Source organism: Marmota flaviventris, chromosome 1 (genome assembly GCF_047511675.1).
Source record: "Marmota flaviventris isolate mMarFla1 chromosome 1, mMarFla1.hap1, whole genome shotgun sequence".
Lineage (NCBI taxonomy): Eukaryota > Metazoa > Chordata > Mammalia > Rodentia > Sciuridae > Marmota > Marmota flaviventris.
The window spans coordinates 215,846,634-215,873,942 of NC_092498.1; the positions used below are offsets into that span (position 1 = coordinate 215,846,634).

At 54.2% G+C, this 27,309-nt stretch overlaps 3 protein-coding genes and 1 long non-coding RNA gene across 6 annotated transcripts; all 4 read right to left on the reverse strand.

The window, feature by feature from the left end:
* Nucleotides 1-43: 43 nt before the first annotated feature.
* On the reverse strand, nt 44-2,265 carry Mcemp1 (mast cell expressed membrane protein 1). Its single transcript, XM_027954855.3, has 7 exons — nt 1,966-2,265; nt 1,600-1,689; nt 999-1,136; nt 800-850; nt 575-721; nt 283-348; nt 44-178 (listed from the first exon to the last, which is right to left on the reverse strand). The coding sequence occupies exons 1-7, from the start codon at nt 2,018-2,020 to the stop codon at nt 162-164; spliced, it is 564 nt and encodes a 187-aa protein (XP_027810656.1). The 5' UTR covers nt 2,021-2,265; the 3' UTR covers nt 44-161.
* A 4,024-nt stretch (nt 2,266-6,289) lies between these two features.
* On the reverse strand, nt 6,290-7,725 carry Retn (resistin). The gene is made up of 4 exons (XM_027954857.3): nt 7,542-7,725; nt 7,274-7,401; nt 6,763-6,840; nt 6,290-6,497 (listed from the first exon to the last, which is right to left on the reverse strand). Exons 2-4 carry the CDS (start codon nt 7,389-7,391, stop codon nt 6,361-6,363), a joined length of 333 nt encoding a protein of 110 aa, XP_027810658.2. The 5' UTR covers nt 7,392-7,401; nt 7,542-7,725; the 3' UTR covers nt 6,290-6,360.
* A 4,279-nt stretch (nt 7,726-12,004) lies between these two features.
* On the reverse strand, nt 12,005-12,679 carry LOC114107424 (uncharacterized). Its single transcript, XR_003585331.2, has 2 exons — nt 12,520-12,679; nt 12,005-12,343 (listed from the first exon to the last, which is right to left on the reverse strand). It is a non-coding gene; the product is annotated as an uncharacterized lncRNA (long non-coding RNA).
* A 4,265-nt stretch (nt 12,680-16,944) lies between these two features.
* Stxbp2 (syntaxin binding protein 2) lies at nt 16,945-24,828 on the reverse strand. 3 transcript variants are annotated; one of them, XM_027955000.2, is made up of 19 exons: nt 24,733-24,824; nt 23,561-23,610; nt 23,228-23,309; nt 22,646-22,722; nt 22,411-22,489; nt 22,221-22,324; nt 21,716-21,864; nt 21,419-21,503; nt 21,187-21,317; nt 20,977-21,084; nt 20,614-20,671; nt 20,393-20,458; nt 20,187-20,267; nt 19,751-19,889; nt 19,205-19,314; nt 18,420-18,515; nt 17,748-17,833; nt 17,499-17,656; nt 16,945-17,086 (listed from the first exon to the last, which is right to left on the reverse strand). In XM_027955000.2, exons 1-19 carry the CDS (start codon nt 24,767-24,769, stop codon nt 17,001-17,003), a joined length of 1,782 nt encoding a protein of 593 aa, XP_027810801.2. In that variant the 5' UTR covers nt 24,770-24,824; the 3' UTR covers nt 16,945-17,000. The 3 variants fall into 3 exon arrangements, with proteins under 3 accessions (XP_027810801.2, XP_071459414.1, XP_027810802.2); XM_071603313.1 differs by lacking the exon at nt 24,733-24,824 and adding an exon at nt 23,763-23,780; XM_027955001.2 differs by lacking the exons at nt 16,945-17,086; nt 17,499-17,656 and having other exon boundaries at nt 18,420-18,595; nt 24,733-24,828.
* Nucleotides 24,829-27,309: the final 2,481 nt, after the last annotated feature.

Sequence of the window (27,309 nt, forward strand, 5' to 3'; positions counted from 1 at the left end):
CACACACACACACACACACACACAGAGTCATGCAACTCTGAAACACAGTCATGATGACATTCAATTTTCTATACGTGGGACAAGGGGGAGGCTGACAGTGCATTTTTCATCTTGATGGCAGCTGCAATCCTGTCCTCCAAGTTGTGGCTGCAGTGTCTTATTCATTGAGGTGTAGACTCTGAGGGAGGGGAGAGACCCAAGGTCAGGCAGACCAGCCCCCTGAGAGAGGCACTGAGGCCAGGCCCAGGCTCCCCTGACCCCCGTCCCTGGGCCCTGGCTTACGTGTGCTCATCTTCTTCCCCAGCTCCTCCAGGATCTTCTGTGTGTTTTTATTGATTTGGGTTATTTCTGGTGGGAGGGAAGGAGAGACTGATGAGGCCTCCATTGCAGGCCCCTCCCTGCAGGCCTCCAGCCTGGAGTGCAGCAACTCAGAGCCATCATCCATCACCCCTTCCAAATCCTAGGATTTGGGAGGTCAGGAGCCCAGCCGTCTCTTCCCCCGAGGCCCCAGCACCCAGCCTGGTGGTGAGCATTGAAACAAATTCATCCAACAAAAGGTGGGTCTTGAAGGTACCTGCTGCCACTGTCTTAAGTTTTTCATTTCCACTTTGGACCTTGATCTTGATCTCACTGATGCCCTTCATGGCCTCCCCAGAGTTCTGCAGGATGGCTCTCCAATGCGTCCTCTGCTCCTCCTGGCCCTCCTGAGCCGCGTTCGTGGCTATGGGCATGGGTTGGCAGGGTGACCACCCGATCTCCACACAACCCTGTGGGTCTCCCCGTGAGGCCCCTGACTCACCATTCCAAAGCTCCCTTTTCAAGCTCAGCAGCTCCCTAGACATCTCCGAATCTGTTCGGGAAAGGGCAGGGGAAACCTGGAAGCTGCGTGGGTCAGCCCTCCTGGGAGCGGGGCTGGGGAAAAGGGAGGGGAGCTGGGATCGGGAGGGAGTAAGGTGGACACTCAGACCTCCCCGCCCCTCTCCCCCAAGAACTCTCACTTTTCAACAGCATCAAGATGGAGAGGGTGATGAAGAACAGAAAGGTCAGGGCGAGAAGGACAAACAGGCTCATGATGGCTCTGTGCAACCAAGCAGGGACCTGGGCAGTGTCCGAGGATGGCCTGGGCTGGGCTGAGACTGAGACAGAGAGGCAGGCCGGTGACCCCCAGCCCCCCCCCCCGCCAGGCAGACCTGGCTCTGTCTCTGACACCATGGACAGCTTGCTCTTAATACCACTGCAGCTGTGACCGTCAACAGCGTTCATGGTCACTGTCAACAAGCTGCCACAACATCCCCCTCACCCACACCATCAGTGATCGTTTCCAGCACGTCGCCATCACACACCCCCTTACAGACCTTACCCAGTGCCACCAACACCCGCCAACATCGATGCCTGTGGTATCCAGCACTCACCCACACCACATTTCAGATGTGCCATCACCATTACCACCTGCAAAGCCACCTCCACGGCCACCATCCCAGTCCTTGATACCACCACACTCCACACCATTCACCTCCACGAAGCAGCCCCTTGTCCCTGAAGTGCCCTCCCACATTCCCCTTCCTGAGGTTGGGGGCCTGGCGGTCAGGCCTGGCTCACCTTGATTCACGGGCGCTAGATGACTGCCCCTTGGCTGGTCCCGGTTTCTGAAGGTCAAGGTAATATTCTCATAGTCAGGGTCATGGGTATCTGTGTAAGATTTGGTGGGAGAGGTTATGGAGACCTACAGAGAACCCAGAGGCAGGGAAGGGGACAGGGAGACCCTGGTGCACGCAGTCCCTGAACCCGGCAAGTTTTCAGGGGCAAAAAAGGAGTGAGAGACTAAAGTCTGCTTTGTGGTGAAGCAGAGCAGGTGACCGTGCATCTTGGAGGAGGAGGACCCCTCCAGCCCCCACCTGGGCCCCTTCTCTCTCCTATCTCAACCCTCCTTCTTGACCGCCCCCGGCCCACGCCCAGGTTCCTGACCTTTGTGATCGCCCGTGTTTCCCCCTTTCTTGTCTCTGAAGGCTGCTGCCTGCATCTTGAAGTGCTGGCTATGTAGATTTCAGGGTGCTTGGTCCCTGGCCTGCTAGAGTGTCCACACATCCACACCCACCGGAAAGTGTTGGGGAGATGAGGAAATTTTGGGGCAGAAGAGGAAGAAAGGGGTTTGCCTTCTGGTTTTCAGAAATCCATGACCCTCTCATCTTGGTGCATCCTTGCCCCTCAGATTAAGAAGGCCAGACGTCTCAGGGGTGGCCAAGACGAGGAACCCTTTGGCCCAGAGACAGAATTGACATGTTACAGGCAGTGATGAGAGAAGGTGGTGGGGGTGGTGGGGGGGGAGCCTACCAGGATGGACTTTCCCCTCCTCCCTCCTCTGTCTCCTGTCTGTAGAAGAGCTGGGCCACCTTAGAGCCTCATCTTCTAGGGCAAAGGCTGTCGGGCTTGGAGGTGGGATTCCTGGTCCCCTCACACCTCCCCCCCCCCATCCACTCCCGCTTCTCAGCTCTACCCCAAACCCAAAAGTTCTGCTTCTCCAAGACCCTGTGGCGGAAAGGAACAGAGTTGAGGTCATGAGGGCACCATGGGGACTGATGCCCCCCGCCAGCCCCGAGGTCAGAGCACACCCCAGCCCCTGCTTAGACAGACCCTGGGGGTACACTTTCCCCCCACCCTCAAGACCCCAGTGGGGTCTTTTTCTTTTGTTTTCCTGTTGGTTTTTTTGTTGTTGTTGTTTGTTTGTTTGTTTGTTTTTCTCCAGGGCAGGGGATCAAGCCCAGAGCCTCATGCATGCCCAGCAACTCTGTACCACTGAGCCACCCCCAAGCCCTGACGCTCATTTTCGGCTCCCTACCAGCCATACAGTACAAACATGTACACACATATTCTGAGGATTGAAGCCAGGGACACTCCACCCCTGAGCTACATCTCCAGCCCTTTTTATCTTTTGAGACAGGGTCTCACTAATTTGCTGAGACTGCCCTTGAACCTGCAATCCTCCTGCCTGGGCCTCCCAAGTTGCTGGGATGACAGGCATGCGACCGGCTACACACACCTCCAAGTACACACCCCGCAGCCACGCGTCTGCTCCTGGAGGCTCATCACAGCTCAGCTGCGGTCATTCTTCTTGTACATGTGCCACCAGAGAAACACGAACTGCACTCTGTCTAGAAGGTACCTGAACATCCTTTTGTGTTTCTCCTTGAAAATGAGGACTACAAAAGGTACAGAGTATTTAAAGAACTTTTGCTTAAGTCTAGAGCTGTGTCTCCAATAGATATATGTGAGCCACGTGTTTAATTAATGATTGTTATCACCGTCGCAGTGCTGAAGATAGAACCCGGGGCCTTGCACAGGCTAAGTAGGTGCTCTGCCACTGGGCTACACCCCCAAACCCACACGTTTAATTTAAAATTTTTTAGCACCTGCATTTAAAAAAAGCACCTGATAAGCTAAATACTTTTTTTTTTTTTTTGTAGTGCTGGGAATGGAACCCAGGGTCTTACAAATGCTGTGCCACCAAGCTACACACCCAGCCTCGTCATGTCTATCAGTAGGGAGCGGATGCCGGGCATCAAACCCAGGGCCTCCCACATGCTAACCCACTCTACCGCTAAGCCACACCCTCAGCCCTAAATTGACTTCAATATTATTTTTATTTAGCATAATACACCAAACTAGTATTTCAGCATGTAGGTGATATTTTTAAATTATTAACAAAGCTGGGCATAGTGTGCTCCTATAGTCCCAGCTACTCAGGGCTGAGGCAGGGGGATTGCTTGAGCCCAGGAGTTCAAGGCCGGCCTGGCAACATAGCCATCTGAACTTGAACTCCTGGGCTCAAGCCATCCCCTCCCCCATCTCAACAACAAGACGTCAATAAAAATTGTTTAAAGATCGTTTATATTGTTTTCTTCCTCCTTCATTTCTTCTTTCTTTCCTTTCTTCCTCATCTTAGAAATCAAAGGTGCATTTGCATTTTAAGATCCATTTCTATTTCGAAACGGTCGGATTTCAAGGTTCAATGCCTGCTATTGGACAGTGCAAGTTAAGAGTATTATAGTTTATTCCCTTTGGGGGAAAAATGAGAAGTCTAAGACTTTTTGACCATGTGCAGGAAAGTGAGCATTCTATGTTTGGCTTAAAACTTGAAATTAAATTCGAAATCATTTTGGAATGGACTCCGTGATCTAGTGAGGATAACATGCTGTTTTCGAAATATTGCCAAATCCCCAGGAAAGATCAATTTAATAGTGTTTCCATGCCAGCTCCTCTATCCAGTCTTAGAAAGAAACCAGCCATTGAGTTACATAACAGACTCAGAGGGGCTGGACCCAGTGGAGGCCGGCTCTGCTCTGAGGGCCAGGCACAGAGGGCCGGACGGCACTTTGCATATTTCTCTTGGATGAGCCTGAGACTGGCTCCAGCCATCTAGACTTCCTTAGAGGAAAAGCCACTGAACAGGAGGCCCACAAGCCACCCTGTCATGCCGGACACATTCCTGGGGTTACCTGACCAACGCCCACTTTTCATAGGATAACAATCTCGACTTTAAGATAGAAAAGTGCCCTCCGTCCAGTGGGTCACAAAACTGGGATTGGCTAAGGGTGAGCACATGACCCAGGTTCAACCAATCAGAAACTAAGCTTTGGCACAGGCGTGGCCAATGAAACTCTGGTCTGGGATTTCTGTTGGGTTAACAAGGGGAAAAAAGGCGCTCTTTCTTTTTTATTTCCACGGAGGCTTCCAGACTGGGATAATGTAAGCCTGGTATTGTGACAGGGGAGAATCTGCTTGAGAAGGAAGCCAGCACTGAGAAAAACAGAGCTGAGGGGGAATCTGGTCCAGGAGCCATCATGTGAGACCCTAGATCCAGCCATTCCTGAACCTGCTGTTCTGGCACTGGGGCTCTCAGCAGTCACACATACCAAAACTTCCTCCCCCCCTCCCTCCGCACTCAACCTAGCTTGACCTGGGGCCTGTGGCCCTGTGTCCACAAGAATCATAGCCACCACAGGGAGCTAGGGCATTGACTTTTGAGGAAACAGAGACTCAAGAATGGGGCTTGCCTGCCCAAGGTCACATAGGCAGATATAACATCCGAGTCTGTGTGCTAGGACAGGCAGATGGCTGAGCTGGAATTGAGGGCTCTGAAGAGGCCCTTCTTGGGGTCCAGACACAGGAGGACAGTTGGGTGGGGCCCTCACACTAGGGTCTAGGGACCAGGGAGCTCCGCTACACACATGCGTCATGAAGAGGAGGGACATGCAAGGCCTAGACTTGTCCTCTCTGGTCCTGGCCACGCCTCTGACTCACCATCCCACTCAGTCCTGAGGCCACACTGTAGTCGGGGGGGAAGCCCCCAGGAGTAGAATGATCTCTGCTCACGGTCACTCAGCGCAAGGGGCTGAGCAGTGGGAGGCAGTGGGGGGAAGGCTCCATACACCCTGAAACCCAGGACCATTCTATCCCTAATCCTGCAGGGTGACATTAGAGTTTTGGGTCTTTCAAGAGTGGGTGCTAGGAATTCTAGCTGCCTCTCAGGGGCTGGATCCCTAGCCCCTGGGTCAGGATTCCTGGGGACCTGGACCCTGAGTCACCTAGATTTGTCCTCTGCCCTGGGAGCTGTGGTAAAGGATGCTGGGGGTGGGGCTGGGGGGCCCTCTAGGGCATTGGGTGTGCATTCAGGTTGGGGTGGGGACCAGCTACCAGAAGACAAGAGTCTGTCAGGGACACATATGTTTGTGACACTTAGTCTGTCCTCCAACATGGGTGTGTCTGTCATTCTTCACGTGGATTCAGGGGTGTCTTTCTTATCGCTGTGTGTCTGTGGGGACATGGGTGTGCCTGTAGTTATGGCATCTCTGTGTGACCACGTGTATTAGTCCTCTTAGCATCATTATAACAAAATCCTGGAGCCCAGGGTCGCTGGGGACTCAGGGCCCCGAGTGTCCTGCCCACAACGGACTGACCCAGATCCTGCATGAAGTCTTGGGGTGGGGGATGACACTAGCGGTTTCCTGGGAGGCAGGAGACTGAGGCCGTCAAGGTGGCCTCAAAGGTGAGACTCACTTGGCTCTTGAAGGTGCCCTGAGCCCTCAGCTGGCGGTGTTAATGGAGGAAGTCGGGGTCCCACTAGCAGAGGAAGAGGTGGAGACACCAGGCAAAGGAGAGGGAAGGAGCAGAAGAAGGGGGCGTCCCTGTCCTGGTCTGGCACATGGGTTCCCTGGGTTCCATGGGTTCCGCAGGGGCGCGCTCAGCCCGTCCTCCCCACTGCCCGCCCCGCCCAGCTGCACGGGGCCAGGTCTGCTGGTCACCATCTCTTTCCGTTTATTTCTGCAGCCCCCTACCCCTCCCTGGGGCGCAGCGTGATCGACCTCAGGCGGCGGCCTGCAGACGACAGCAGCGCGCTCCGGTCCAGTCCATGCCCGCGCACTGGCAGTGGCACGTGGTCTCGGCGCGCACGTCCCATGAGCCACAGGCTGAGCCACACGTGCAGGCGGTGACAGAGAGGCCTGGGGGTGGGAGCCAGGAGGTTGGGAGGGTGGGGGCGGGGTGGGGGCCACGGGTTCCGACCAGGGAGTGGATACAGGATACATGGGGGCAGGGAGGCTGGGGGCCTGGACACCAGTGCCCTAAGGAAATGAGGTACCCGAGCTGGAGTGGAGGGGGACAAGGCTGGATGAGGGATCTGGACACTAAGGAAGTAAAAGCTCAGGATGGGATCTTCCCAGGGGCTGGGGACAAACTTGAGCCTGAACTACAGGCTCATGCACTCACCTGCAGGGCAGGTAGCCAGGTTCCCCCTGGAGGTGACGGTCCTGCAGTGCAGGCGGATGTTCTGTATTGCTGCCAAAACTGCAGAAGTGGGGTGGGAGGCTGTGAGACCGAGCTGTCCTCCCGCATCCCCAGGCGCTGGCTTGGAGCCAGGCAGGGGAGCAGAGGTTCCCCTGGGGACGGCCACAGGTGCAGCTCAGTGGTAGAGCGCTGGCCTGGCAGGCAGGAGGCCCTGGGATCCATCCCCAGAAACACACAGTTTCCCTAGGGAAGGCCCAGGTAGGTGGTCCAGGTCCTGGTGGAAAGGCCACCACCTCCAGGGTCCTCTGTTCTGGAGTAAGCCCCCAAGTTTGAGGTGACAGGTGGGGTTAGTCTGGGATTGAATTCGGAGCTGTTTCCAGGTGGGGCTGGGCACAGCTGGGAGTGGGGATGGGTTGAGCTCGCGGTCTGGGTGTGAGGTTTGGTTAGCACTGAGCTGGGGTTTGATCTCTGGAATAGATATGAGAATCCTCACTTAGGGAGCTGATGCCCCCCTGGATCTTTTCATCAATGGCTTCGTCCATGGGACACGATGACTTGCTGGACACCAGCAACCCCAGGACAGGGAGGAGAAGGACGCAGAGAGTCCTCATCCCGCAGGTGCTGTGAGAGGAGACAAGACCCGCCTCTGGGTCAGCTCCCTTCCATGGTGGGGAGGATCAGGCCCACGTGCCCGAAGCCCGGAGCTGGGGGCACGGGTCTGCGCTGGGCCCCCGGACACGACGGGGAGAGCTCTCACTTACCCCTTGGCGGACTCAGTAGGAAACAGTCGAAATCCTGTGCCACACAGCTCTCCCGAGGCGTCTGTCTGGGTGTGGGGCTTCCTTCTTGACAGCTGAGTCCCTGGGCCCTCCCTGCCCACATCCGGGCCAAGAGGAAGCCCCTGGAATGGAGGCCCCAGAGGGTGACTCTGCCTCCTCCCCGCCACAGCCTCTCCTTCAGCAGCCCCCCTGCCTCCACTGGGGACTGGTCAGCAGGGAGCATGGGTGACCACTCCAGGGGCCGAGATCTGAGGGAGGGAGAGAGAAGCAAAAGTTTGCGTGCGGGGACACAGGGTGCTGTCCCTGATGGCCTCTGTGGGCCTGTTCATGCCTGAATGCCCGTCAGCAAGAGAATAGAGACACAAGACCGTGTCGATTGCCTCTGCAGAAGTATCTGTGAGGCAAACTGGCCAACTGTGGCCGGTGGCCAGGTGTAGACCTTTTATTTGGGGCCATCCCCTAGCTAAGAACAATTGTTATATTTTTGCTATTTTTTAAGTTTCCAACACAGCAGATTTTGGTTGTAATAAAATACCGGGAGCATAAAGTCAGCCATTTTTTAAGCATACAGTTCAGTGGCATTAAGCACCTCCACCGTGTTTGTTGGGGGGCCACCATGCATCTCCAGAACTGTCTCCTCATCCAGAGCACAAACTCTGCCCCTGTTCAACGCTCATTCCCCCTTCTCCTCCCTCCCACTCCCCAGCACCCACCATTCTACTCTGCCAATTTGTCCACTCCAGGGACCTCATATACCTGGAGTCATAGGACATGGATCCCTTTGTTTCTGGCTTGTTTAACTTAGCACGATGCAGAAGAGAGGCTGCCTGATCATAGGCCAATTCTATGCTTTCCTTTTTGTGAACCCAGGGGTGTTCAACTACTGAGCCACACTCCCCAGCCCATATCTTATGTTCTATTTTGAGACAGGGTCTCACTGACTTGCTTAGGGCCTCACTAAGTTGCTGAGGCTGGTTTTGAACTTGTGATCCTCCTGCCTCCGTCTCCCAAGTTCCTGGGATTACAGGCATGTCCTACCACCCCTGGCTATGCTTAACTTTCTGAGGAGCTACCCATTCTTGCATTTTTTAAAACCAATCCAAAATTTTTTTAACCTTTTATGATACGTAAAATGATATGAGATTCAAATTCCAGTATCCATAAATGAAATTTTCTTAGAACATAGATGCCCACTTTTAATTAGTTAGTTAGTTTTGATTTTGGTGCTGGGGATGGAACCCAGGGCCTTGCACAGGCTAGGCAAGCACTCTATCACAGGGCTACACCCCAGCCCCCACTTTTAAAAGTACATTTATGGCTGCTTTCACATGTCAATGGCATTCACACATCAATGAGAGAGTTGAGTAGTTGTGACAGTTACTATGGCTCTTTATAGAAAAAAAACAATTCCCACCCCTGGCCTCTAGCAATCTAGAGATGAGGCTGTCTACTCCAACTTTGTGCAGAGAATCTGGATGGTTCACATGCTATCATGTTAGCACCGAAGCCAGACATAAAAGAGGACATGCCACACAAATCCACTCACACAGAAGGACAAAAAAAAAAAAAAAGGACAAAACTAATCTATGCTGTTGGAAATGATGAAGGAAGTTTCCTGGAGAATCCAAGGTAGTAAGGATATGGGGACACGGAAGGTTTCTGGGATTAATGCACGATTTGAACTGTACGCTTACATTTGCATAATTTTCTCGATGCACGTTATGTTTCCATAAAAGTAACATGTATGTATGAGATTGCTGTGTAAATTCAACAGTGTCTGCAGGTCCAAAGTGGAGGTGCTATTTATTGTGCATCTACTATGTGCCAGGTGCTGTGCTTAGTATTGTGCATGCAATAGAGCGCAGGTGGACACTGCTCCTGCCACCGTGGAACTTGGCCTTATGTGTTGGGAGAAGACAGACACCAATAGGATACTCACGCAGACTCGGGTGCTGTTCCTGTACAGAGAAGAACCTAGTTCCATAAGAACTTCTAACGTAACACTCTGGCCCCATGTGGACGAATCCAAGAAGGTTTTAGTGGAGGGAGAGATGGCTGAGGATAGGTGGAGGGCAGGCGAGAGTTGACCAGGGAACAAGCCAGGGAGGGCCTTCTGGGTGGAGGGAACATTGTGTCCCCATTTTGAGGAACTGAGAGCGATCTAATGAGGCAGGAAGGCGGGAGCCTGGTTGGAAGAAAGAAATCCTGTCCCTCTGCACTGGTCCTTGTGGGGACTTTGAGGTCCACTTTCTTGCCAGATCTTGTCCAGATCAAGTCCCAGCTCAGCCCTTCTCCCTGAAGACCCTCAACACAGCCTGTGCTCAACAGAGTTTGCACAAGAAAGCAAAAATCATTTGGGGACTTGGGGGTGCCAATCCGTGGCAGAGCATTTGCCCAGCATGCACGGGAGGCCCTGGTTTTCATGCCCAGCATCACACACAGAAAGGGGGGGGGGTCTTTTTTTTTTTAAGAGTTCTTCTTTTCAAACTCTTTATCCACAGAACTTTTCAGATAAGAGCTTTTGAAGGGCTAGAAGAACCGAGCAGCTGAGAACAGTGGAAGAGAAAGTGAGGTAGTATGTGGGATCCCTAGGGTTCCCTAGGGACTCAGTTTGAAAACCCTTGGGTCAGAAACAAGAAAGAGCCTTAATTCTCTTTTAAAAAAATAAAGCCCTTTCATCCTGCCAATTTCTACTGGTGAAAATGGTCTCTACTTGGCCTCAATTTTGCATCTGATGCTGCCCAAGGAAATTCCACAAATAACAAACACAAATTTTAAAAACATCTATTTTACTGAAATACAATTTATACGTAAGAAAATGCACTCGGAAGTGTTCCATTTGATGCCAGCATGCTGAGTGAATGTTTTGTTTTTCCCAAGTAGAGTTTATTTAAATCAGGTTTATTAAGGTATCCCTGACAGAGAGCAAACTCCTTCACACAGCCACGGAACCAGCACCTCCAATGCTCACAGTTTTTTTTTTTAATCCTACTTTTTTTAAAAAAATATATATATACCAGGGATTGAGCTCAGGGGCACTCGACCATTGAGCCCCATCCCCAGCCCCATTTTGTATTTTATTTAGAGACAGGGTCTCACTGAGTTGCTTAGGGCCTCACCATTGCTGAGGCTGGCTTTGAACTCTCGATCCTCCTGCTTCAGCCTCCCGAGCCGCTGGGATGACAGGCTTGTGCCTCCCCCACCGCCCCCCCTTTTATGCTCACAGTTTATAGTGAGGAAAAAAGGACTTTCTGAAAGATCCAGAGGAAATGGCTTCTGTGTCCCCTGAAGCCACATAGGATTTTTTTTTTTGCCTCATACAACTGGTTTTCTTTATAAATATTCATAACTGCCACCAACTTGCTCTCTTTGCTGTTAATAGACATCTGTCCTTGACTCCTTCTTCGAACAAAGGGGACTTGTATCACTAGGAAGCTTAGGAACTGTTGCCATCTTGCAGAGGAAGCCCCGGCTGCTGATTGGTCGCCTTACTAGATGATAACTTGTTGCCTTGGTGACAAGATTGCAATGGCAGGTGGCTCTATCAAATCAGAAAAGAATCACGGACACTTGCTTCCCGTCCACTGTGAATGAAGGGAAATGAAAGCCCTGGCCGCTGTCGGGTTTCTTCAGCAGTGTGCTGGGGAGCGCCCTCGGCCCATCTGGGCCAACGCTTCTGACCTGGGGAGAATCCAGTGTGCAGGATGGGCCTGGGAGGGGAGGCCGCAGGACCTGTGGGGACAGGCGAGCCTTGGGCCAGGGAAGCATGAGGAACACAGTGAGAGATTTCCGGTGTTAACAACCCTAGGTTTTCTCTGGGAAACCCGCTCCTGCCTCTCAATGTTCCTTCCAGGGGGAAGGGAAGTCCTGCAGAATCCGACAGATCTTTCGCTTCAGGCTCTCCCCACCACCCTACCCAACACCTGTGAGTTGCAAAACAACCTATCAACAACTTGTGCAATGCCTGAATCTGTGTTGAGCAACTCACACACATGACCTTATTGAATCCGTGTAACCATCCAGTTAGGGAGATATGGTTATTACCTCTGCTTCACAAAAGGAGAGTGTGAGGCCCAGAGAGTCTAAGCAACTTGTCCTGGGTCACACAGCCAGTATATGCAGAAGCCCAGATTTGATCCCAAGTTGGAGTGGCCTCAGGACTATCATTTCTTAGCCACCAAAAGGTGTGTGGGTGGTAGCTTTTCTTAAAAAAAAAAAATCTTTTGAGACTATTCCTATACCTTTTTTCTTTAAAATTTTTTTTCTTTTTTTGGTACCAGGGATTAAACCCAGGGGTGCTTAACCACTGAACCACATCTCCAGCCCTTTTTTTACCTTTTATTTAGAAACAGGGTCTTGCTGAGTTGCTTATAGGGCCTTACTAAGTTGCTGAGGCTGGCTTTGAACTCTCTATCCTCCTGTCTCATCCTCCTGAGCCACTGGGATTACAGGCATGCACCACCTCACCCAGCTAAAATAAATTTTATTGTAATATGTTTAAGGTGCACAACGTAAGGTTTTGAAATGCACGTAGTGAAATGGTTACAGTAGTCAAGCAAATTAACACATCCTCGTTGCACATTTACCAACTTTTGTGCCCGTGGGTAGGAAGAACAGGTAAGATCTCTTAGCAAAAACCCTGCCCACAATAGTGTCACCACAGCCCTGGTGTGGCGCACTGGACCTCAGACTTGCTGGCGCGGCGTATCTGCTGTGTTGAATCCTCTGAGCTGCTCCTCCACATCTCCTCTTCCCCTTAAAGAAATTACAGGAATAAAGTATCCCTATTTGAAAACAAAAACAGAGAACGCACAAGTTCACACTATGAAAGGAATGAAGGGGGTGGTGGTGAAGCCACCCGCCCACCCCCAAATGAGGAACTCAAGGGACTGGAGGGGAAGGTGGTGGGCAGGACGCGTCTGGCCTGGTTTCCTGGTATAAAGTTGGGCCCCCCCCTTACCCAGCTCTTCAGCATCCAGGAGTGAACACGCATCCCCTCCCGCACGGCCACAGGAGCCCTGGGCAGCTGTGCACAGACAACAGCTAACATGGGGGGGAGCCGCGTGGGAAAGGCCCCCCAGACAGCTGGATTTCAGATGGCAATTTGTCAGTGCCACAGTCCTTACTTTTAAGCAAGGCTTTCTCCCACCACACCATGCCCGCCCCCACCACCCAGGACGACCTGCCTCCTTCCGGCCCCCTCCCTCCTGGTTCTCCCCCAGCCCTGCTCAGGGCACCCAGACAACCACAGGGAAGTGTGCAGGGGGTTCATGGATGCTGGGTGGTTATGCATAAGGGATGCTGAAGCCCCTTCCCCAGGTCAAGTCCCAGCTCCCTGTGGTCTTAAGTACACAGCTAAGCACCACAGGGCCTCAGTTTCCCCACCTGTAACAGGAGCCTTAGTGGCGATGACCTCACAGGGCCATGGTGAGGACAGAGTGTTTTACATGCACCTGGGATGAGGCCTGGCACAGAGTAAGGGCTTCATAAACTTTGCCTTTCATGAGTTTTCTAGAACTTTCCCCAACCACTGAGATTCTTTTTTTTTTGGGGGGGGGGGCGGGTACTGGGAATGGAACCCAGAGGTGCTTAGCCACTGAGCCACACCCCAGCCCTTTTTTATATTTTATTTAGAGACGGAGCCTCACTGAGTTGCTGAGGAGGCTGGCTTTGAACTCGTGATCCTCCTGCCTTAGCCTCCCGAGCTGCTGGGATTGCGGGTGTGTCCACGGTGCCCAGCTCAACCACTGAGATTCTGAGGGGTCTCAGAAGAGAACTATGGTGGGAGCCAAGGTGGAGGGGCCTGTGACTGAGATTTCCCTGTCCTTTCTGCCCACTCCCAAGGCCCCGGGAAGTCTCATTTCTGGTTCCACCGGAGTAAAACCCTTCTGCTCGCAGGGACATTTCCCCACCTGACCCTTTTTCACAATGTCCTTGGGTGAAACTGTTGGTTAATCTGTGTTTTAAGATTTTGAGCAACTTTACCCCTAAAAAATTTGTAAAAAGGGAAGCTCCCTGGCTTCCTCACTGTCTGGAGTCCCCCAGGGCACGCGGTGTCTTCTCTCCACTCTTGTCATTTCCGCAGCTTTCCTGGGCTAACTTCCCCTTCCTGCCTGCGGGCACCCAGCCCCTCCCCGGGCTCTCCACCCCACCCTATTTGTCCTGCCAGGGGTCCTGGGCTCCTCGTCCCAGCGCCCCCTCTCCTGTTGAGCTGGAAACTGCAAGTTGCCCTGGACCCTGAGGTGCCCGGGGTGACACACCAGGCCAGGCAAGCCCTCTGCCCCGAGCCACACTGCAGCACTTGACTTTTTTTTTTTTTTTTAAGTTGAGAAAGTTCAAGCCCACCCACCTTTCCCTCTTGCTATTCCACCCATCATTCTAGAGTCTCCGTGCAACACAGGAGAAGCTCTTGCCCCTGTGATGTACATAAATAAACCAACCCACCAGTGTTCTTGCCCAGGAAGCCCCATCACTGTTACCATGGCAGCCGCAGCCTGGGGTAGGCGGGGGATTACTAGGTATTTACAATGTAACCGCAAATGACCTTCAGACTTGTCCCCACTCCATTCCTCCCTGCTGAGCTCATGTGTCCAGTGACCTTGAGGAACCCCAGAAATAACACTGAAGAAAATGCATCAGGATGTTACTGTGGACAAACCAACTAGTTGCTAAAAGAGAAAATTCTGTCCCTCCGGCTAATTCCAGCGGCAGGAAGGATGCAGTTGGAAATAATCCTCAAGGGATAATGGACCTAGACTTGGTGGCTGCTAACATCTTCAGGTGGAGAGTTACTGAGACAAGGGACAGCCCCCGAGCCTGGTGACCAGTCTTAGCTAGGTGGCATTACAGAGCCCCTCACGTGAGGAAGGAAGTATCCAGCCTCATGTATTATTCTGGCTACAGCTGAATCTGGTTGTAACCAAGGCTGTTGTCCCAAGCACCTGTTGACAGGAGAAATAGGAGGGCAAAGGGGAGTGTATTTTAGAGAAAAAGTTAACACTAGGCCACGAGGAAGCAACCAACCAATCTAGAATGTCAGACAGTCCACGGGCCAGGAAGAAAACAAAAAAGAAAATGTGCCAAGCAGCAATCAATACTGTGAGGCTCTCTGAGGTAGTGACAACTGAGCAGAGATGGAAAAGGAGGAAGAGGGAGTTGCAGGCCAGGAGCAGCAGGTGCAAGGGCCCTGGGCAGGAACCGTGTGGCCTGTTAGCGGGACATCAGCCTAAGAGGTGGACAATGAGTTGCGAAGGTCAATATCACTGGATGCAGAGAGAGGAGGTTGGGGTTTATTCCCAAATACGAGGTTTTGAGGATCTGCCGAATGTGTGTAGAGGGCTTGGTGAGATGCCCTTCTAGGACTAATAATGCCAGAGGCTGTTGTCCCCAGGGACCTGTGAATATTTACAATATTTGTCTTTAGTGCGGAAACATTATGTCGTCTAAGTATAAGGAGCAGAAACGGAGGTGGTTTACACAACAGGGTTTTGTCTTCGCTGAGAAACACAGAGGAACCCTCGACCCACTTCCTGTCATCTCTAATTAGGGTCGCCCAGCTCAGTGACACAGACCGAGGAGCAAAGAAGCCGGAAAGCCGGGCCGCAGCGCCCCCTGGCGCTCTCTGCGCTTAACCACACAGACGGGACCCGGAGCCAAGCCGCGGCTTCCCGGGACCCTGAGTTTAAATAATAAAACCGTGTCCCTCCCACTCCCCCCGTCTTCCGCCAGTTAAAACGGGTCCCTGCCCTAGGGTATTCAGGACGCCGTCTCAGGGGCTGGCGTCAAATCTTCTTTCTTGCCCGCACCCCATCCGCTCCACATCAGCGTGCCCAACTTCTGCCCTGGGTGGGAGACCCAGAAATCTACTAGAACTGCTGAGTCGCAGTTTGTCTCAGGCTCCACCTGCACAAAGATGTGTGCAATTTGGGGGGAAGTGTCCTTAAATTTCCCTAAACTCGCAAACAAATCTGTGACTCCAAATCAGGAGGGTCCCCTGTGCCCTGTCTCCACTCCTGGCCCAGCCTTGGGATGGGCCACAACCCGGGAGGTGACCGAGAGGAAACCACCAGCTCCCCACCAGGGGGCGCCGTTCCCAGCCTCCCCGCCCCTCCCCGTGCCCTCCTCAGGGACCTCTTTCTAGAGGGCACGGGGCCACAGTTACACCGTGTGGTTCCCGTCACTCCAGCAGGGACCCAAATCCTCACCGGGCCGCGTGGCCCTAGCGCTCTCAGATCTTGTCGCTGGTCAATACCCTCCCTCCAGCTCAGCCGGCTGCTCTTCCACCTTCTAGCCTTTGTCCCCACTGAGCCTCCTCAGCCCCTCTGGATTTTCACTCTTCGCAGGGAAAGTCTTCCCTAACCACCCCTGCCTGGGTGCCCTCTGCCTCCCACAGCCCCCCTGCCGTGGCCTCTGGTGGCCTGCCGGGCTGAGTCTGTCCTCACCGCTCTTATTCACGCTCCATTCAGCCAAGTGCTGGAGGCTACTTGTGACTCCCTGGTGTTCACATGCTGAGGCCCTGACCCCCAGGATCTCAGAATGACCTGGAGATGAGGTCTCTCAAGAGATAATTAAGTGAAAATGAAGTCATAAGGTGGGCCCTAATCCAAGATGACTGGTGTCCCTACGAGAGAAAATTGGGACGCTAACACACTGAGGGACAGCCGTGTGAGGACACAGGGAGAAGACGCTGTCTACACGCCAAGAGGCCTCGGAAGAAATCGACCTGGCTGGCACCTTGGCGCAGACGTGCAGCCTCCAGAACTACAGGACAATGAATTTTTGTGAAGCCAGCCAGTCTGTGGCAACCCTCGCAAACAAACGCTCCAGTAAAGGCTCTGATCCGTCCTGCAGTCAGGAGCCGGTGAACACCTGGGAGAACGAGCAGGGCGAGGTCAGGTGTGCCTGACCAAAGGCTGACTCTCATTCCCAGAGCCAGGCACAACCTCAGCTGCATGTGGCTGCAGGCCCCCTTGGGACAGTCCTGGGGGAGGAGGAGGGGAGAACACCACCAGCCCTTTGTGCTTGTTAATGTAACAGTAACGGCCCTGTCACAACGGCCACAAGGACTCCAGTGAGTGGAGAGCCTGCCAGCGTCCTGTGCTGTCAGTTTTCCCACACTGTCATCTTCTCTGCAAAGCAGTTGCTATTAATGGCCTCATTTCTGCACGGGGGACCCAGCAAGGTAGCCAGGGCCTCACAGCTGGTAAGCCTCAGGGCCACCCACTGCCAAACCTGAGCAGGGTTCTTAACCTCCCCAAGGGCTGAGGATGCCCTCGGGGCCAGGGGAAGGTTCTGGCAGCGTGTGTCAGGCCTGCAGCACAGGCCTGATCCAGCTCAGCTCCCAGGGTCTTCCCTGGGAAGAAAGCAAGGTGGGTGCTCGCTGGTAGAGAGAGGGCAGATTTATTTCTCTGTAAAGGGAGGAATCAGAGGTGGGGCACAAGGTCAGGGCAGGGAAATGTCCTCCAGCTTCTGGTCCAGTGTCTTGAGGTCATCCAGGAATCGGGTTGGGGTGAGAATGTGTGACGAGCCTGGTGAGCAGGGGAGATTGGGGAGGAACAGGGTGCTTCCTTGGCCTCTGGGTCCTGGCTGGTTGGAGGCCTGTCCCTGCCCCTCAGCAAACCAAGAGCCTGACTTTCTAAAATTCAGGAGTCTAGAGAATTAGGAATGTGGGAGTGCAGGCCCCAGGTGACCCCTTCCCTGGCAACCTAAGTCCCAGCCCCTCAGAAACCCTGGCGTCTAGGATCCAGCCCCCCAGGGCTCCCAAAATCCAATCCCAAATCTCTAGGGACCAACACCAGACCTCCAGGGACCTGAGACTAATTTCAGCACCCCAGGGACCCCAGAGTCCATCCCTAGACACCTAGTGGCCTAAGCTCCAGTCCCTCAGGGACCCCCAAGTCCAACTCTAGCCCCCTGAGAACCCCAGTCCTGGCTACTCACCAATAAGTACCTCCCACTTGCCCTCAGTGGCCCTGGTCACTTCATAGGCGGCTCTCATCTCTGACATGGCCACACCACCCACGATGTACACAATGAGCCTAGGTCCAGGCCGAGCCTCGGTGCCCACCTTGTTCTTGTGCCAGTGGCCAAAGCGGGCACTGTGGGGGGGAAGAGGTCAGTCTAGGCCGTATACACCCCACCCCCAGATGTGGGCCTGGATGACAGTGAAGGGCATCCCCAGGGCCTCACCTGACAGCAGCCTGGGAGCTGGATGAGGGAGCAGGGTCAGACACGAAGGGCCACAGCTTCCGGTCCAGGCGGTCCTCCACCACATCCTGGGGGGCCAGAGAGGGAGGTTTAGGAGATGAGCCCCAGACAATGGGGACCAAGGACTGGAGTCCTCACAGAGGTCAAGATCCTGGCAAAGTGGAGCCACTATCTGCGCCTCCTGCCCCTTGGGGACCCACAAATCAACATCCTCAGCCCCTTGGGACCTAGGAATTCAGACTTCCAAGCTGCATGGGTGGGGAGGCCAGGTGGCCGGGCTGTCAAGCAAAAAGGGGTACCAGAACTCCCCAAGGAGATGGAAGCCACGCCCCTGGCCTGTGGCTATTTGATGTTGCACTTTCAGGCCTCAGGATGGCCAGGGGCTAGTGAGGGAGGGCATCTAGGGGTCGGAAGAAGATAACAGAGGGGGATGCAGAGGAGGGGCCAGTGGGTGGAGAGGAAGAGACTCCCCAGCTAAAGGGCTCTCTGCTGCCCTAATTCCTGGGGTGTGTGTTTGGGGTGACCAGAGCAGACTGGGTGTCAGGAGAATCCAGTAATGAGGGATTTTCCATTAAGCCCCGAGGCTTAGCACGAGGAGGAGGAGGGAGGCTGACAGGATCAGGGGGAACGGGCCCTGAGCCCCCACCCAAGTACCTCCATCACGTCCTTGATGATCGGAGTCCAGCGGGACAGCTGATAGGTGGGCTCCGAGCGTTCCCTCCGCTCCAACCGGATTGAAGTCCCTGAGCCCTGCGGGCAGGGCCAGGTGGGGCCAGTAGGGGGTTAGGGGGAAGGAGGTGGGTCACAGATGGGACTGGGGCCTCATCTGGCTAGCGGGGTAGGCAGACAAAGATGAAGAGGTGGAACGGGGGAGAGAGAGAGAGAGATAAGGACAGAAGTGGGGAGGGAAGGAACGGGGGGGGGGTGGAAGGAGAGAGACAAGAGCAAAGAGAAAGAAAGATGGAAGACAGAGGCCAGCGAGAGAGATGGGGACAAGGGCACACAGGGCCCGCAGAGGAGGCAGGATCAGGGGAGGTGGGACACGCAGGGCCAGAGAGAGACAGGAGAGACTAAACCGAGAGCTGAGTGCAGGAAGCTGCCGAGTGTGCTGCATGGGTGGAGTGTCCACTGTGACCTCAGGGAGCCCCAAGTCTTCTGGGTGCCTTGCTGCCCAAACACCGGTGACCCTACCATACCCCTAGCCCTCAGAGCACATACCCCACATTGCACTGTCACCAGGACCAGTGTGGCAGTGAGCACACCTCACCCTGCTACCAACTGTGTGCCCCAGGATGGGCCCTGGCACTCTGTCCCCATGGGCCGCGCATGCCTGTGCAGCCACACCACAGGACCAGGCTCTGACCTAGGCCCTCTCCCCGGCTGCCCCCACAAGCCCTCAGCCTCCTTCCACCCAGCCTCTGACCCTGCTCCTGGCATACCCCAGGATTGGTGACGGTGCCCCCCAGCTGCTCCAGGTTCCGGACAAGGCTGCTGTAGGCCTGCACGTTGGCATGCTGGATCAGCTTGGCCAGGTTCTCCTCGCTCACACCTGGGGAAGGAGAAGGGGGCCAGAAAGTGGCTACACAGGGTCCTGGGCTAAGAGGTATCCCCAGGACTTCGATGAGCATGTCCCACTGTTGGGAGGTCCTCAGGATCCAGGCATCCCCCGGAGTTAGTGTAAAGGGAAACTCTCATGCCAGGGAGACTATGGATCCGCATCCCTGAGGGAGAATGGGGTCCTCCAGAATTAGTAGAGGGGATACCAAGTTTAAAGAAACGCTTATTTGGGATAAATTCCATGTTTAATGGGAGGGGGGAAGGGCTCTGTGGAGGATCACATAGTTGGAAAAGGGTCACAGGGCCCAGAAAGGGGATGTGATGGATTCAGCATGCCTGGTGTTGGGAAGCTGTAGGGCTGGAAGTTTCCCGGGATTGTTAGAGACACCGGTGAAAGGGAAGTCCCAAGAACCCCCAGACCCACCCACCATTCCGTAGGAGGATGTAGAGTAACAGGACCCGGATCTTGTCATAAGGTGGCACCGCTGCATCCAGCAGCACGGGGACGATCAATTTCATGGCATCCTTGATCTTCTCGCCCTCTGCGTCAGAGCCCATGGCCAGGTCCTGCGGGCAACCTCATCTTTCAACAGGTCTCCTGAGGCCCCACTTCTCCAAGGCTGCCCCTCCCCAATAGGCCCAGGCCTCAACCCAGCCCCAGGACCACCTCCCCACAAGCTCCACCCCTCACTCCACCCCTCACTCCAGTCTCACCTCTCCAAGACCACACCCCCCAACCAGGTCCCACCCCCGAGGTTCCCACTCCACTTGCCCACCTGCTCACCAGGACCCCCCAACAGGCTCCGCCCTCTCCCAAACCCCATCCCTCTCAGGGGATGGCCCTTTGGGCTGGCCCCACCACACCTGCTCCACACTGCACAGCTTCTCCACAGAGCCCTTGAAGCGCTTCATGCAGTCGTCGGCTAGATGCAGGTGCGTGGAATACTGCAGAGTGGGGTGTGGGAGTTGGGGTCACAAATGTGGTGTCACGGCAGAGCCCAGGACAGAGCCTGGGGCTGAGGGCCTCAGCAGCTCGGGGACGGAGGTTCCACCCACCCGGGCTCTATCACCTTGTTCAGCTCCTTCTGGTACTGCGGCATCTTTTTCAGAATGTGGGACAGGTCTTTGATGTTGGCCTGAGGGAGTGTGGGAGACCGCAGGGGGTGGGCTTGAAGCCAAACCCTGCCCACCGGGATCCCACTCCAGGCTCAGCATCTTGGATGAGGCCCCGCCCTCACCCAAGTGGGAGGGGCTTTCCTCCACTCCCAGCCAAGGTTGGGGTGGGGGCTACCTTGTCAGTGGTCATCCTCTTGCTCTCACAGAATGTCTTCAAAAGCTCCGTGACCCTCCTAGCCAAGAGGGAGGGCAGGGTGAGATGGGGGCTGGTGCTGGGACTTCAGTGTGAGGTTAGTGCAGTTTCGCAGATGGAAATGACAGGCAGGGACATGTCCCTGGGGGTCCAGGGGGTAGGATGAGGCTGGAGGACGGTCAAGAGTCCCACTGAAGGGTGTGGCTTATGGAGGGTCAGTCCAAAGCCTAGACCCAAAGCCTGGGGGCAGCAGGGATCCCATAGCCACATAGCGGACCCATAGGAGGAAGGAGTTAGGGGCATCCAGGGGGGGCCACACCTCCAGCACCCACTGCGAGCACTCACTTGGACACATCAGCAATGTGCATGTGTCGAAGCTCCACCCACAGGTCGTCGTCCTCGTCCAGCAGCACGGCCTTCTCCCGAGCCTCACTCAGCCCGGTGGTCTCATACCTGCAAGGGCAGGAAGGGGGACATGAGGGTCAGGGCACTCAGTAAGCACAAGGGTCCCAGGTTGGGGGCAACTGGGGTCAGCAGGCTCCAAGGTCCACCCACCTGTATGTGTCCTGTTCAATGTCCAACAGGTCATAAGCCATGGCCTGGAACGTTAGCTCATGCAGCAGTGGGGACACAGGGTCTGCTGCCCGGTCCACAATCAGCAGCTGTGAGCGGGTCTTCTCAGGGCCCTGGGTGGCTCAGGAGAGTTAGAGGCAGGGATAAGGATGCTAATGCTGACCCTGACCCTGACCCTGCAGGGCCTTGACCCATTTCCCCAACACCCCCTCACCTCGCCCAGACTGGGAGTGTCCGCCTTGAAGGCATTCAGCTTGGCCAGGACTGCATGGGCCAACTGGGCTGTGTCCTCCGGACCCCTAGAAGTGGGATGGTCAGACACAAGGACATTAGAATATGGGGTCTGGAAGGGCCGGTCACAGTCAGGAGGTTAAAGTTGGGGTTGAGGATGGGAGTTAGGGGTCAGAGTGAGGACCAGGACTGGGGTCCAAAGAGAGACTAAAAACTGGATGCAGGATGGGGTCAAGGTCAGAGGGCAGCATGGGGCCTGCGGGCTGGGCTGGGTCCCCACTTGCGGTAGCGGATGGCTGGGTACTCCTGCAGAGTGGCACACAGTGTAGCAATTTGCTGGGCCAGTGCCTCAAGCTGCCGCGCTCGCTCCCCTACCCGGAAGGGGCAGTAGAGGTTGTAAGTGCTGTGAGGGACATCCAGGGAGAACACCTGGGGGACACAAGTGCCAGGGCCACCACTGTAGGTCAAACCTGCCTAACTTGAAGCTGCTGCTACCTGCATCTATCTGCCTGGGCCTTCCCTGGTCTCCAGAGTCTGCTCTGCTAGTCTCAAGGCAATCTGGGGGCAGCCACCAATCAATGTCTGTAAGAGTCCACAGGTAAGTCCCCCAGTCCTCCCCCTTGGAAAGACTCCATGCCGCCCCCTGGAGCAACCCAGAGGGATGGAACACCAGTTGCCGAGATCTGCAGGATTCACAAAGCTCCTGGGTTGGCTCCTTCCCTCTCTGACTCTCTATACATATTTTGTATTTGGTCACAGACACCCCACCTCCACCTGGGCTGTACCTGGGCCTCGTAGGGGAGGAAGGCAAGGTGGATTTCTTTCAGCGTCTTCACCACCTTTGCCAGACGAGAGCGGCCCAGCTCACTGAACAGGGGCTCGGGGCAGGCTGGGTTGGGCAGAGGGGCCATCAGACCAGAGCCACCCCACACTCTCACCCACTACCCTTCCACATCCCCCACTCTCCTCACTCACTATCAGTGAAGAAGATGTGTGCTGCTTTGTAGGTGAAGGTCGGGGTTCCCCGGAAGTCTGCGATCAGTGCCTGAACCGACTAGGGAATGCAGATCACTCTCTGGGCCTGACCCTGCACCCCAGACCCATCCTTTGCCTGGGTCCCCCAGCCACTGCCCATCCTCCACCAGACACAAGCATGCCCAGAGGCTATACACATGCATGCACCCATGAGCATGCTCACTCATAGAGGCACCTTCTCCGTGGGGCTCAGCAAATAAATGGCTTCCAGACTGGGGATGGGTTCGCGCCGTTTGTTGATGTCTTCAACAACTAATAGCAACAGAAGAAGGGGTACTCGTGGGTGGCATAGGCCAGGGGCACATGGAGAGTCTCAGGCTTGGGGGATTGGATGCTTAGGGGAGATGCATCACCTGAAGTTCTAAGCAGGAGACAGACACGCAGGAGCTACATGGTTTTGTATCTTTAGGCCCACACAGCCATACCCTGCAGGTCACCCACAGAAGGCTATGCATTCACAAGGGGCCAGGCTCGAGTCTCCCTGGGAGCTCTACATGGGGCTGCAGTCAAGGAGGCTGAGCCCTCAGCAGTCCCTAGTAAGGATTGCAGACAGGGTCCTTCGTGGGACCCTCAGCTTGCATACCTGAGAGATGTACTTGGTCACATGCTCTAGGTGGTCTATGCAGGGACAGGGACATACTTGGGAGCTTGGGATAATTTTAGGGATCTCACATTTAAGAGTTATATCCAAGGGCCCCACATTCAGGGGATCCCATACTCAGGTTCTACCCAGAGCATGAGGTGGGGGTCCACTCACTGGTGATGCCCTCAGCCAGGATGTCTGACATTTTACAGCAGGACGACAGGATACGCATGCTTGGATGGTCCATGATGAGCACCTGTCCAGGTGAATGGACAGACAGATGGACCAATGGGCAGACAAGAGGCAGAAGGAGCTATGGCTGACCCCAGAAGGGGCATGGGGAAGTGGAGAGATCAACAGTTTCAAGGGTTGGCTGGGACGGAGGACCCAAGACCCATACACCCAGCTCCCACCCCCTGGATCAACAGCCTCCTCAAAAATTTCTTGTGGGTACAGAGGGACCCCCCATGTAGACTGGGGCAAGGGGCCAACTCTGGTTACCCCTACCTTCCACTCCCCATCCTTTTTGACGCTTCGAATGACTCCACTCAGAATTTCTGCAGGCAAGAGTGGGGAGGGCTCAGGATGCTAGACCCTCATCTTAACTCCCATTCACCCCTGCCCCCTGATCTGGAGAGGCAGCTCCTGGCATCAGCCCCCTCCCAATTTACAGACAGGAAAACAGGTTCTGAGAGGACAGGCAACTTACCTAAGTACCCTCTATTCCTAAGCAGCACAGGGCTTGGAGTACAAGTTGCCATTCCATATATCCATGAAAGAATGGAGAGGAAGGGTCTGCCTTCCCACCTCCAGTTTTCCTTCTGTGGGGCTACCAATCAGGCCCCCACCCCACCTTAAGACTAGACTGCAAGACCCCAAGTTCCCAGCTCTGATGTGTGCCTAGCTGTGCTCATCCCGTCAACCACGAGTCCTCAGTTTCCTCATCTGTATCCCCTCTCCCCATCACCCACTGTATAAGGGCCTCCCTTTTGGGCTGAAGTGCTGGAGGTCTGAGCCAGTCTGCCCTGCCCAGAGGAAGGAATGGAGAAAAGGAACAGGGTGGCCTCGCTTGGCCCGGCCAGAGTGTCGTGTCCACTGTTATCTGGACCGCCAGGGCGGAAGGAGCAGCTGAGGCCGGAACTATCAGAGGTGGGGGAGGGGTAGAGGACCTACGCCTGCGAGGCCCGGACGCCTGGGTCCTGTCGCTGCAAGGGGCTCCCGAGGATAGGGCAAGGAGGAAGGCGCCCCCCACATCACCCCGTGGGGCCTGGACACGCCCCCTGAGCACTCAAACCACCTGGAGTCTCTGACCAGCGCATGGTGGGGCCACTAGAGTCCAGCCCCAGAACTTTGCCCGGCTCAGACACCGAGTCTGGAGAGGTCCAGCTATGCCCTCCTCCTGCAGGCAGTTTAGGGGGCCCAGGAGTCATGTCTCCAGCCTCCGCCACCCATTACCGGCTCCTCTGGGTCCCCGGGGCCCAGCTCTGTTCTGCTGCAGCACCTGAGGAACTGGGCGTCCGCTGGGACCAAGTCCCCGCCCGCCCCCTCGAGGGTCAGGCGCTCGGGCACCACCCAGTTCAGCCCCCAACTCCCCGCCGGGGTCCTGGGCTCCCAGAGACCGTGCGCCCCGGCGTCCGCCCCGCAGGGGATACGGAGCCAGGCCCCGCGAAGGCACTCACTTTCCCCCACCACCGCCTTCAGCCCCGAGGGCGCCATCTTCCCCCTCGAGCAACGCCGCCGCTTCCGGGTCTGTTCCAAGGTGGGGGCGTGGTTCTGCGCGTCACCCACGCGGGCCACGCCCCCTTCCCCGCCCCTGCGCACCTGGCCCCGCCTCGCTGAAGGCTCTCGGAGAGACCGAGGAACCCCAGCGCGGATTAGGCGGGCAGTTGTGTCCACACAGTCTCCGGAGGGACACACCCCGACCCATGCGCTCACGGACGAGAGTTCGGCCACTTTCCCTGGCTGTGTGCGGTGAGCAAGAAGGACCGCAGGACAATAACCCCTTTGCCTTACACAGTCGCAATCAGCACCCTGTCCAGAAGTTCCTGTCTGCGAGATAAGAGTGTCCACGCGAGGACAGGGGCTCCCAAACCTCCTCCTGGCCTGGAACCAGGACCCACTTGTCTTCTGTATTCCAGCAGCTTCTGTATTAGCAGCAGCACCAGCAGCAGCGAGGAAGCCTGGGCACCCACTGTGTGCCATGCACTTGAGCTATCCAATTTTCTCTCAGTCCTGCTTGACATTACAACAGGGAGCCTGGCTGGCGCAGTGGAGGAAACAGGATCTGCAGGACCCCCAACACCATATGAGTGAACCTACTGGAATTTGACCCAGGAGCCTGTACCTGAAGGAATGCGTGTCACTAGACACGACACTTACCCTCATAGGCTGACAATCTCATATTCACAAGCAAATACACATGGGGTGAGTGACATGCTGAGTTACATGCACACACAGTTACACTCAACTCATAATTTGAGTGCCAATTCCTGTTGCTTCTGAGGGCACAGTCCCTGCATCACCCATACAAATGAGGTTACAGATCTAACGTGTGAATAGGGAGTCCTGCTCACCTGAACTGGTTTCTTCATTCAGCCATGTTAAGAATGTTCCAAACCCAGCATAGTGGCCTATAACTGTAATCCCAACTACTCAGGAGGCTGAGGCAAGAGGATTACAAGATTGAGGCCAGCCTAGACAATTTAGAGACCCTATCTCAAAAAATCAAAAGGTCTAGAGATGTAGCTCCATAGGATATTATCACTGGGTTCAATCCCCAGTACTAGGGGTGGGGGCAGTTTCCTAGGTGTGGAGTCCCCTGCCACTTACATGGGACAAAAGAGTGAATAAGACCAGAAGGCCTGCCCACCCATGGGGCACTTAAAGTTGCTTGGGGGGCAAAGAATTTCTCCATAGGACCCCTAAAGCTCAGAAAATAGTGCCCAGAGTTAAAAATTAGGGTGGCATCAAATTAAAAAGCTTCTGCACAGCAAAGGAAACAAGAGTGTGAAAAGTGCTGGGAGAAAAATCTTTGCTAGATACTCTTCTAACAGAGGATTAATATCTAGAATGTACAAAGAACTCAAACTCAACACCAAAAAAAAAAAAACCCAAGTAACCCAAATTAATAAATGAGCAAATAAATTAAGCAGACACAGAATAAATATGAATGGCCAACAAATAATTTTTAAAATGTTTGACATCATTAGCAATTAGGGAAATGTAAATCAAACTACAGTGAGATTTGATATTTGCTCTTTTTCCAGTCAGAATGGCAGTCATCAAGAATACAAACTACACGTGGGAAAAATAAGAATTCATACCCCATTTGAATCAAATGTATGATATATGATATGTCAAGATCATTGTAATGTTTTGAGCAACCAATTAAAAAAAAAGAATACAAACTAATAAATGCTGGAGAGGATGTGGAGAAAAAGGAGCATTTTTACATAGTTGGTGGGATTGTAAATTAGCATGAACAGTATGGAAATCACTATGGAGGTTCCTCAAAAGATTAAGCATGGAACCACCATATGACCCAGCTATACCACTCCTCGGTATTTATATTAAAGAATCTAAGTCAGGGCTGGGCACAGCAGTGCCCACCTGTAATCCCAGCTGAGGCAGGAGGATCGTGAGTTCAAAGCCAGCCTCAGCAACTTAGCAAGTTCCTGAGAAACTTGGTGAGATCTTGTCTCAGAAAAAAAAATATAAAAAGGGCTGGGGGTGTGGCTCAGTGATTAAGTGTCAAAAAAATCAGTATACTATAGTGATATATGTATGCCCATGTTTATAGCAGCACAATTCACAGTAGCAAAACCATGGAGCCAGCCTAAGGGTCCTTCAATTGATGAATGGATAAGGAAAAAGGGATATATATATATATATATATAGATAGATAGATATATAGATATAGATATACACACACACACACACACACACACACATACATACATATACACACAATGGAATTTTATTCTGCCATTAAAAAATTAAATTACGGCATTTGCAGGAAAACAGGTGAAACTTGAGACCATTATGTTAAGTGAAATAAGCCAAACTCAGAAGGTCAAAGGTCGTGTGTTTTCTCTCATAAGCTAAAGGAGTAAAAGAAGCAATCCTTCCTTGAAGGAAATAGACTAGTTATAGCAAGTACACGAGCTGGGGCAGGTGCCAGGGGGCCTCTCTGAGGGACTAACCTCTGAATGACATCTGGGAACAGCCATTCCTGTGGAGGAAAGGGGAGGGGGTTG